Source organism: Balaenoptera borealis, assembly GCF_965194805.1.
Source record: "Balaenoptera borealis genome assembly, chromosome: 3".
Lineage (NCBI taxonomy): Eukaryota > Metazoa > Chordata > Mammalia > Artiodactyla > Balaenopteridae > Balaenoptera > Balaenoptera borealis.
Window position 1 is genome coordinate 72837752 of NC_138866.1, and position 11572 is coordinate 72849323.

The 11572-nt window shown below is 47.2% G+C and overlaps 1 protein-coding gene across 7 annotated transcripts; it reads left to right on the plus strand.

The window, feature by feature from the left end:
* The first annotated feature begins 416 nt into the window (after positions 1-416).
* CBLN3 (cerebellin 3 precursor) lies at positions 417-9945 on the plus strand. Of its 7 annotated transcripts, none has more exons than XM_082384248.1 (5): positions 420-1160; positions 1454-1573; positions 1913-2026; positions 8666-8731; positions 9687-9945. In XM_082384248.1, exons 1-5 carry the CDS (start codon positions 861-863, stop codon positions 9762-9764), a joined length of 678 nt encoding a protein of 225 aa, XP_082240374.1. In that variant the 5' UTR covers positions 420-860; the 3' UTR covers positions 9765-9945. The 7 variants fall into 7 exon arrangements, with proteins under 7 accessions (XP_082240379.1, XP_082240380.1, XP_082240374.1 ...); XM_082384252.1 differs by lacking the exon at positions 9687-9945 and adding an exon at positions 9586-9606 and having other exon boundaries at positions 421-1160; XM_082384249.1 differs by lacking the exon at positions 9687-9945 and adding an exon at positions 8895-9490 and having other exon boundaries at positions 421-1160.
* Positions 9946-11572: the final 1627 nt, after the last annotated feature.

The window sequence follows — 11572 nt, forward strand, 5'->3', positions numbered from 1 at the left end:
AGGCCCCAGCCGGCTCCCCGCCCCCGGCCCCGCCCTCAGCCTGCTCGCCTCCCCCCGGCCCCGCCCACTCGCCCGCTCTTGCTCCAAGCCTTCGGGGTTAGGTCTTCGCGCTCTTCTGAGTTTTCAGTCGCTCCACGCAGTTGTTTCTCAGGAATGAGGAACCACTTCATGGAGAGATGGAGGTGAAGAGCGCTTTAAAGGGACTAATGCAGTCCCTTCGGATGAAGATACAGAAGACCAAGGAAAGGAAGAGACGGGCCCAGGGTCACAGGATAGTGACACTGTTGGGCCAAGCGCTTTCCACCAAAACAATTGCGGGGGAAACACAAGGACACTCCCTTTTTTCCAATGGTGGAAAAGATGCTGCTAAGAGGGCTGCTGACTTGCGAGGGATTTTGAAGAGGGGAGGAGTGAGGGGAGGAGCTGTAGGAGCTGTCTCACACATACGCACACACACACACACACACATACACATACAGGAACTCGCAGTCTCACACAGACACCCATGTTCTCTGTCGTCCCAGTTCCAGCCTTCAGTGCTCTCGGGAGGGGCTGCCCTGGGGTTCTGGCTGTAGCCCTCCTGTATGGCTGCCTCATTTCTCCTCTCCCTCCCAGAGCCCAGCTGCTGTCATTTTGTGCCCTGCCGAGGAGGCAGGAACTGCAGTGACAGCAGGAGTGAGAGGCAGGACAGAGTCGTGGGGCACAGAGAGGGATGGAGAGGGAGATGCCAAAACCAGGTGACCATGAGTCCCAGAGAGAGGGCTGAGAAGCAGGGTGAGGGGTGGTGAGAGCCTGGAGGAGAGGTGGGCAAAAGCAAGGAGCAGACAGAGAAGGCTTGTGGGTCACAGAGCCACTCAGCCATGCTGGGAGCAAAGCGACACTGGCCACCAGGTCCCTCACTCAGCCCCGGGCTGACCTTGGCCCTGACACTTCTGGCCCTGAGGACCGGGTGGGCCCAGGAGGGGACAGAGCCAGTCCTCCTGGAAGGTGAGTGCCTGGTGGTCTGTGAGCCCAGCCGAGCTGCTTCAGGGGGGCCAGGGGGAGCAGCCCTGGGAGAGGCGCCCCCTGGAAGAGTGGCATTTGCTGCAGTCCGAAGCCACCACCACGAGCCAGCAGGGGAGATCGGCAATGGCACCAGTGGAGCCATATACTTCGACCAGGTAATCCCTCTACCCTGCAAAGACCTGGAATCACTGTCCAAACCCTCTCTGCTGCTAAGGAAACAGACCTGCTGCGGCCAGTTGCCCCCAAGCCCGCTGCCCGTCTCCCTTCCCTTCATTCCCACCACACCCTCCTTGCCCTTTCTCACCATTGCTTTTGAATCCGTGCATTCCTCCTGTTTGGTCTACTTGCCACCCCTTCCTTTCCTTACTCACTGCCCCTTCCCCCCAATCCTGGTTTCCCCGAGCCCCAGGCATCCCCAAGCCCCACTCAGTAGGGTCGCTTCTCACAGGTCCTGGTGAACGAGGGCGGTGGCTTTGACCGGGCCTCAGGCTCCTTCGTGGCCCCTGTCCGGGGCGTCTACAGCTTCCGGTTCCATGTGGTGAAGGTGTACAACCGCCAGACTGTCCAGGTGACCTGAACCCTAGGCCCTGTCCCATCCCCGGCTCAGGAGGGGAAGGGAAGGGGGGAATAAGTGGAGCCCAGGGGGTCCCCAGGCAGACCTCCATTGGCCTGCATCCTGGGGGGCCAGGAGCAAGGCGGGAAAGGGCCCGCCTAGCAGAGACTGTGAAGGAGGCACAGAGTCCAACACCGGCCACCTCTCAGCCCTCCCAGGAGGGTGCTCTGAGCCTCAGGTTCCCAGGTTCCAGAGTGTCCCTCTGGGGCTGCAGAGATGGAAGGAAGCCCTCAGGAAAGTGGGGGTCCTGGGACAAGGACTGGGGTGAGGTGCTGACTGGGCTCCCCTCCCCAGGTGAGCCTGATGCTGAACACATGGCCTGTCATCTCGGCCTTTGCCAACGACCCAGACGTGACCCGGGAGGCAGCCACCAGCTCTGTGCTACTGCCCCTGGACCCCGGGGACCGGGTATCTCTGCGCCTGCGTCGAGGGAACCTGCTGGGTGGCTGGAAATATTCAAGCTTCTCTGGCTTCCTCATTTTCCCACTCTGAGGACTCAAGCCTTTCAAGGATGGAAATCTAGCCCCTGACCCCTGCCCTCTGCCCTCTCCTGCCCCAGAAGTAGCATCTTTAGGGCAGGAGAGAGACTCCCTCTGGCTGCTTTTATTCCACGTCCTTGCATGGGACCCTGTGCCAAACATCCAAGGTGAAGAGTAGAGCTCTGGTGTCTCAGGACCTGCCCCTCTTAACCTACCCCTCACGGTTGCCTCTCACTGCATCTCTTTCTGCCTGCAGCCCTAGGATCAGGGCAGGGTTTGGCAGGTAGGGAGGCCTGTGCTACTTTGCAGACTCTGCTCCTCCTGTCCCCCAACTCCAACCCAGCTTCCTGCTCAGTGCTATTTGGGAACAGGTGGTACAGGTGAGCCTGACAGGCCCCTACAGGGGACCAGATGGACCAACCTCAGCATACCCAGCAGGATCCTTCCTGTGAGGAGTGCCAGCATCACAGAGCTCGGCCAGCACAGTCAGAAGCTGAGCCAGCACCTTGCGGACTAGAGGAGGAGGGAGGCTCAGCCAGTAGCAGAGCTGTGGGGGGGGAGGGCCACAGAGCAGCCCAGAGCCTGTGGCTGGTGCGGCAGGAAGGGGGCATGCACCCAGCCTGAGCACAGTATACATTTTCCATGTACATTGGGGCAGCCAGCAGACGGTGAACCGGGCGTCTATTTGTGGCAGATCCCAGATGGACTCTGGCCCTCATCTCCCCACCCAAGACATGGGTGTGTATGTTTGCTTTAGCCGAGAGTGGGTATACAGAGGTTCCTTTGGCAGCTGGAGGTGGAGGTAGGTCACATGTGGGCAATTGTAGATCTCCAGGCATGGAACACATGAATGACCGTGGCCCCCTCCTAGAACTGCTCTACCTTTGTAGTCTTAAGTTCAATCACTTCACGCTCTGACCACCACCTCCTTCCTCCCAGCTCTCTCAGGGACCTTCACTGTACCTGTCCCATACTATCCCACAACCTCTCTTCTTTCTCCTGATTTGTGCTGTCTTATCCTCCTCCTTAAAATTCCTTGGATTCCATAATGCATCCTTTCAACCACTCTCCTGCCAGTATTATAAACTCTGTCTCATCTCTCTGTCCCATTGGCCCAGCATGGATGAATCTATCAATAAAGTAATTAGAGAATGATGCTCAGTGAGACCCTACAGGATCACTAAAGAGAGAACACGACATTACAACTGGGTTCAGGGGTTACAGGATACAAGCAGGTATGCTGTAGGGAAAATAAATGTAAAACTGTATGTCAGAGTCAAATAAAAAAGGATTTGGTAGTGCCTGAGTTAAATAGGAAATACCAATGTGAATTTGTGGTTTTCAAAAGAAATAACTTTTTCAAACTTTGTCACTAAAGCGGCATAGAAACAACATCAGGAAAAAATCTGATATGCATTCTTAGCACCTGAATCTTTGCCTCAAATATTATTCACCTTTAAAAGGACCCAAGGTCCCTTGGAGAATAGCTCCATGTCATAAATAACTCTAGGCCTGGAACCTATTGATGAAGACAAAAAGCAAAGATACTTTCTTAAATGTAGGGTAGAGCTGAGAAGGCAAAGGAACCAATTTTAATAGGCTTCCACAAATTGACATTCTGTGACAATTTGATAATCAAAAGGAAAATAATATTGTTAATTGGAACAAGGTGAGTTTTTAAAATCCACAACTCTGTTGTGATTTTCAAAAAGGAAAAAGTAACTATACAATGTGCAAAAATGTAGTTAATATACTGAGCGAAGAAGTATGACTATAATAGGATATTTTTAGTTAATTTAGATAAGTAGAAGAGTATAAGTATAGCAGATATTATATCTATTCATAAGGTGCATTTATTTTTCTTTATCTGCATAAGTAGGGAGGGGTGGATCCAGAGAGCTCTCAGTAATTCCAGAAAAAGTTGGAACTGTATCAAAAATGAAAGAGACTGATTGGCACCATCTGGTCATATATTACAACTAGGAAGAAAGAAGCTCCAACAGTGTGTTACATGAACATGAATTAGGCAAACATCCAAAAGATAACTGCTCACTGCTCAAACATGATCCTTCATTTCTTGGGAAAGGGGGCCTCTATACTACACTACTAATTATAATGAGATTACAGTAACAGTAAAACCCAAAATAATAATGGCTTAAACAAGATGGCAGATTATTTCTGTCTCACATAGAAGAATCTGCAAATAAAGAGTGCAGGGTTGGATGGCAGTTTTATGACCACCATAGCCCAGTTTCCTTTCTTGCTGTTCTACGACCTTTAGCATATCACCTCCTGACCCAAGATAGCTCCTTGAGCTCCAGCCATTACTTCACCCTTACAGTCCCAGGAAGGAGTAAGGAAGGGCAAACCCATTTCCTTTTAAAGAAGCTTTCTGAGAGGTACCTCCAACAGTTCTGTTTGCATCTCATTGGCTAGAATTTAGTCATATCTAGCCACACCAGGCAAGGGAGAGAGGCTAGGAAATAGAGTCTTTATTCCAGGCAGCTATGCCGAGCTAAAAGTCAGGAGTTATATAATAAGGAAGAAGAGGAGATTGGATATTAGGGAAAACAACAATATTGGGGATATTGGGGAAGTTTGTAAAAATGCAAATGAGCTAGATAAATTTGTAAATAATGTCAGTAAAGTTATTGTATTAGTTTCCTATTGCTGTGTAATAATTACCACAAAGTAGTGTCTTAACACAACTTTGAACTATTTATTATCTCACAGTTTCTGTAGGTCAGAAGTCCAGCAGAGCATGACTGGATTCTGGTTTCATTAGGTCAAAAGAAAGGTGTAGGCAGGGCTGCCTTCCTTACTGAAGTAGAAGAATCCACTCCCAAGCTCATTCAGAATTCAGTTCCTTATGGTTGTAGGACTGAGGTTCCTTGCCATCAATCTCTGGGCCAAAAACGTCAGGCCAAGTCCTTCTCACAGTTTGAACCTCTCTGACCTACCCTTCTGTCATGTCTCTGACTTTAAAAATTCTCTGATTTTAAGGGTTCTTGTGATTAGATTGGGCCCACACAGATAATCCAGGATAAGCTCTCTATTTTAAGGCGCGTAACTTTAATTACATAGAAAATGTCCCTTTACTGTTAAACATAAGAGGTTTGGGCATGGACATCTCTGGGACATCTGCATATCATAGTCATTAAACTTAAAGATGACATCGTTTAAAGAAAAGTCATCCAGTTACAATACACTAATTCATGCAAAAAGTGTGGACTTGAGGGCTTCCCTGGTGGCGCAGTGGTTGAGAATCTGCCTGCCAATGCAGGGCACACGGGTTCGAGCCCTGGTCTGGAAAGATCCCACATGCCGCGGAGCAACTGGGCCCGTGAGCCACAATTACTGAGCCTGCGCGTCTGGAGCCTGTGCTCCGCAACAAGAGAGGCCGCGATAGTGAGAGGCCCGCGCACCGCGATGAAGAGTGGCCCCCGCTCGCCGCAGCTAGAGAAAGCCCTCGCACAGAAACGAAGACCCAACACAGCAATAAATAAATAAACAAACAAACAAACAAACAAACATAAAAAAAAAAATTTAAAAAAAAAAATAAAAAATAAAGTGTGGACTTGAAAAGTTCTAGTGATATATAAGATAAGCACTGGCTCAGATTTTCATCATCTTAGAAGGTAAAGTATTTCCCAGGTCCCAACCAAGAATTCATTGATTAATAATTCAAAACTTCATCTGCACTGAGATAATATTCTTCTTTTGAATATCCAAATTCAAAAATTGGTCTGAACTGAGATAGTGTCCTTCTCTTGGGTCTACAAACCCATTTTTATAATGAGTATAAGAGTAGGTGTAAAAATTTTTATAATCCTTGTAAGATGTGTGTGCTTTACCAAAATGCTTGATGCTTTTAGAGAAGCTGACATATTATACTGATGATTTGATTGAAATGTATAGGAAGATTTAAGTTTGAAATCAATGTTTAAATAATTTGATTTGTAAAATGTGTAGATTTTTACTTGGTTATATAAATAGTGTTTAAATGTTGCGACAAGTTTTGCTTAAGTAGGTTTATGAAGTAAATTAATTAAACAATAAATAAAGTACAGATGGTGGCTAGTGTTCCTCTCCAGGCACAAAAATCTCCTAGGACTCTAAGGATCCTAAGAATAGAATCCAACTGTCTGCCTTCCCTACACCCACGCCCTGGCAGCTGATTGCTACAGAGAAAAGTCCTGCTGAAGGATATGCTGTGGATCTAAGTCCATGGTCTCCAGCCACCCCTGGAGCAATTCTCCAAGCAATTCTTCTGTGGTTTCCTTTGCCAGCTTCTTTCCTCATCTTCCCTGGAATCCAACTGAAGGCTTCTGTTCTCTCCTTAAAACTTTTACTCCTCCAACTGCCCCCATTGCCAGCAGCAGATTCTTCACCTTCTACTTCACTGAGAAAGCAGGAACCCCAGGAGGAACACTTCCCACCAGCGCATCCGAAAACTCACCTTCCTCCTCATCTCTCCTTCCTGTCTGGCTCAGTAGACGTCGTGTCCTTCTTTCTGTCAAGGTGGCTATCTTCATCCACCAGTCATGGATTCCATTTCCTGGAAACATACTCTTTTCTTTTCCTCTCCTCCCTCCTGTATGTTCAATGTCTCCCTCCCTACTCACTCCTTCTGTTGAGCAGTTAAATAGACGCAAGTCTCTTAAGTCTAAAACAAAAAATGATGGATATGGAAACAGTGGTAGATATATGGTTACCCTCAGCTTTATATGCTAGTTAGCGTCACCTCTCCTCCCCTTTAGAGCCAAATATCTATGCTTACCAGTTGCTCACCCCTTAAGTCAACTGTGGCCTGTGCTGCTCCACCTAAACTGCCCTCAGCTAGTCACTCACAACTTCTGCGTCACTAATGTCACTATCATCTAGTCCTCTGTCACTCAGGCTCTCCCTAACATTTGACCCTGTTGGCCACACCCTCCTTCTAGAAGTGCTCCCGCCCCCATTTCCCTGACTGTGCATGCTCTGGGCTCTGCTTCCACCTGTCTGCTGAGCCACTTTCTTTTTCAGCCTCCTGTACCTCTGCCCATCTCATAAATGTCAGTTTCCCTCAAGGTTCTGCCCTAGGATTCCTTTCATCCTGACACACTCTCAAAAGCCTGAATCTCCATCCATATGCTGACAACTTCCACATTTTTTATCTCTATCCAGGACCTCCCTCCCAAATGTCAGACTCCTACTTTGCCTAGCCCACCTTAAAGTCAACCTGCTAAAATTAGAGTCTTTCCTCCCGAAATCTGTTTTCTCCCTTATTCTCTGTGTCTAAAAATAGAACGTCCCTGTTGCCCTAACCAAACACCAGCCATGATCCTCGATTCCTCCCTCTCCCATAACCCCCATAAATCAGTTCCATCCATTGTTTTCCATCCATCTGGCTACCAATATCTCAGGGTTCTACGAAAGCTTCCTAATTGGCCCCTTGGCCTCCAGTTTTGCTTCTCTGAGTCCATTCTCCACACGGGGGTTGCCAGAGTGGCAACTTCACTGCCTAAAGCCCTTTAGGGTATTGTGGGGAAGGGAGAGGGTCTAGGATTAAATCCATATTGCTTAACGTGGTTTTTTTTTTAGGTCCTTTGCAATCCAGCTGCTGTGACCTCCCCTGATTCATTTTTCACCATCTTACAAAATAGCACTATTTATTAGCTGAGGGAAAATGGCACCCCCTTGTGTGTTGCGGGACCCATAGCTGGTGTATTAAATTAAGGATATGCAGATTATGATCTGCTGAATGCGGAAGCACAGGCCACCACATGGGGTCAGGAGGTAGCTCCCTCGGTTCCCCATCTGGGGAAGTAAAAACTCTGTAGTCGTTTTAATTGAAGGTGTAGTACACTCACACAAAGGAAGTAAAGTTTAAAGATTTATTACTTACAGATCCCAGAAACCAGGAGGGGGAAAAGGGAAGCAGTGAGCCAGGAGAAGGGCAGTCCTCTGTCCCAGTTCACATGTGAGCAGGATAGCAAGAACCTATTATGTGTAAGGTAGTTGGGGTGCAGGTCACTAACTTTACCCGGGCTCAACTATAAGTGGTCATTTCAAAAGGCGCCCCAGGAAAAGCAAGCGGGAATTTGGGGCAGGAGTCCTAAACTCAGGTCCTTATCTAAATGTCCAGACTCTGGATGTGAGCAGGGTCATTATACTGTAAAATGCCTAAGTGGCAACTCAAAATAGAGATTTTCTCATTATAGCTCAGAAAACGAGGGCATGGCATTCGCGTCAAAATTTATCAGGGCCAACAGAATTGTTCTTGGACCCAACTGAGGTAAACCAGGCTCTGTTTTAGTTTGTAAATCATCTTAATCTGGACCAAACTGAAATGGAGAAATCTTAATATACAGTATACTAATGTATATTAATATCATACATTAATAAAGGATAGAGAGGCCATAGATTAGTGGGGAGAAAGTAACTCTAGCAACAAAGTGAATATACTTGCATGAGAAGCAGTGAGCATAGTGGTGAAGGTGGTGGGCACTGGAGCCTCTCACTTAGTAGCTGCATATGACCTTCGGCAAATAACTCAAACTCCCCTTGCCTCATTTTCTTCCTCTAGACAATGAAGAGAAACATGGTATATATCCCACAGCGTTGGAAAGCACAGAGCAAGTATCCACTATATGTAAGTTACTGTTACCATATGAATTAGGAAACAAGTTAAAACTGGTACATGTCCCAGGGATTCTTGGACAATCTTTAAAAAGTGGGTAGGTCTTTAATCCATTTTGAGTTTATTTTTCTGTATGGTGCTAGGAAGTGTTCTAATTTCATTCTTTTACATGCAGCTGTCCAGTTTTCCCAGCACCACTTACTGAAGAGGCTGTCTTTTCTCCACTGTACACTCTTGCCTCCTTTATCAAAGATAAAGTGACCACATGTGCATGGGTTTATCTCTGGGCTTTCTATCCTGTTCCATTGATCTATATTTCTGTTTCTGTGTCAGTACCATACTGTCTTGATTACTGTAGCTTGGTAGTATAGTCTGAAGTCTGGGAGCCTGATTCCACCAGCTCCGTTTTTCTTTCTCAAGATTGCTTTGGCTATTCGGGGTCTTTTGTGTTTCCATACAAATTGTACAATTTTTTGTTCTAGTTCTGTGAAAAATGCCATTGGTAGTTTGATAGGGATTGCATTGAATCTGTAGATTGCTTTGGGTAGTATAGTCATTTTCACAATGTTGATTCTTCCAACCCAAGAACATGGTATATCTCTGCATCTGTTTGTATCACCTCTAACTTGAGGACACGGGGAGGGGGAAGGGTAAGCTGGGACAAAGTGAGAGAGTAACATGAACATATATACACTACCAAATGTAAAATAGATAGCTAGTGGGAAGCAGCTGCATAGCACAGGGAGATCAGCTCGGTGTTTTGCAATCACCTAGAGTGGTGGGGTAGGGAGGGTGGGAGGGAGACACAAGAGGGAGGGGATATGGGGATATATATATGCATATAGCTGATTCACTTTGTTATACAGCAGTAACTAACATAACACTGCAAAGCAATTGTACTCCAATAAAGATGTTAAAAGGGGCTTCCCTGGTGGCGCAGTGGTTGAGAATCTGCCTGCCAATGCAGGGGACACGGGTTCAAGCCCTGGTCTGGGAAGATCCCACATGCCGCGGAGCGGCTAGGCCCGTGCTTCACAACTACTGAGCCTGCGCGTCTGGAGCCTGTGCTCCGCAACAAGAGAGGCCGCGACAGTGAGAGGCCCGCGCACAGCGATGAAGAGTGGCCCCCACTCGCCACAACTAGAGAAAGCCCTCGCACAGAAACGAAGACCCAACACAGCCAAAAATAAATAAATAAATAAATAAATTTATTTAAAAAAAAAAAAGTGAGTAGGATTTTTGTTTTATTGTAGCCATTTACCTGTTATAATGCTGCTTTCTTTCAGGTGTGTTCACTTCTACCCAGAAACACAAGGACATCATAAACGGTCCCTAGGAAAACATGGTATAGCAAAGCTTAGGGGGTCCCCATCTCACCAGATAGTTAATGTACATTTTTTAAAATTTGTTATTTGAGTATAGTTGATTTACAATATTGTGTTAGTAGTTTATGTACTTTTTAACATGAGAATGAGATACACTGCAGGACGTTCTTTATATAATATTTTTGCTTATGTCTGGGACTGTCTGCCTACTGGTGACTTTGTAATTTCTCTGTTAGAGACTTGGGAAGCTCACCTGCCAGTGCCCCAAATGAGAAGGGGAAATCGTGATGGTATAAAGGAGAGAAGCAGTGACTAGTAGGCTGCACTGCCCATGGCGCTCAACTGTGGACACATCTTTATTCGCTCCGCTAAAAATATGTCAAATCAGACCTTGTAAATTGTTCAGCCGCGAAGAAGAGAAATCTCACCAACACAGGGCTCAGAAGCCAATGTGGATAAATTCTGAATATTGCTTAAAGTTCTCTTGAGTAGAAAGTAGAGGTTTTGCTAAGCCACCTTCCTGATCAATCTTTCACTTAGGAGTTCCGAACCTTTCACTTGCTGCCCTGTCCTAAGAGCATGTGCATTATTTTCAGTGAAAGGGTTCAGGAAGACAAGACCTCGCTGGATTGCACACGAGCCGAGGCTTCAGACCCCTGTGCTGTGGGCTCCTATGCCGTGTTCCTTCCCTTACCACCCTGCAGTGTATTTGCTTGTTGAATTGCCTCCCTCACCTAACGGTGGGCCCCAGAGGGGCACCATGCCATTCCCATTACCTGCCATCCACTCCACACCAGACAGGGCCTGGCACACAGTAGGTGCTCTATAAATACTAAGTGACCGTGTCCACGTGAGCCAGGGAGTTCTCAGGAAGGACATTTCCTTCCTGCCACTCCATCCCCCTGCCAATGCTGAACAGACATTCCGGCAGGTGAGAAAACAGCAAGAAGCAGACACCCGAAGTCTGGAAGCTTGGCCAGGGTTAGGAAGGTTTCTGAGCCCAGGCGGCAATAACAGCAAGCACTCCAGGGGCAGGAAGAAAAGAAACGTTAGCTAGCATGTGATTGTCTTTATCGGTTCGGGCTGCTGTAACAAAAACCCCAAAGACTGGGTGGCTTAAACAACAGAAACTTAGTTCCGGAGGCTGGGCATTCAAGATCAAGGTGCCAGCAAATCAAGTGTCTGGTAAGAGCCCACTTCCTCACTTGCAGATGGCCATCTTCTCATTGTACCCTCAAGTGGTGGAGAGAGAGGCAGCCCTAGTTTCTTTCTCTTATAAGGACACTAATCTCATCTTGGGTGCTCCACCCTCATGACCTTATCTAAACCTAATTAACCCCCCAAAGCCGCACCTCCTAATACCATCCCACTAGGGGTTAGGGTTTCAACATATGAATTTGGAAGGACACAAACATGCAGTCCATCACAGTGATGAAGGCTTACTCCATACCCGGCACCACAGTAGCCTCTTTGCACGATTACTTCATAAGATCCTTGCACCATCCATAATTTAGGAATTGTTACCCTG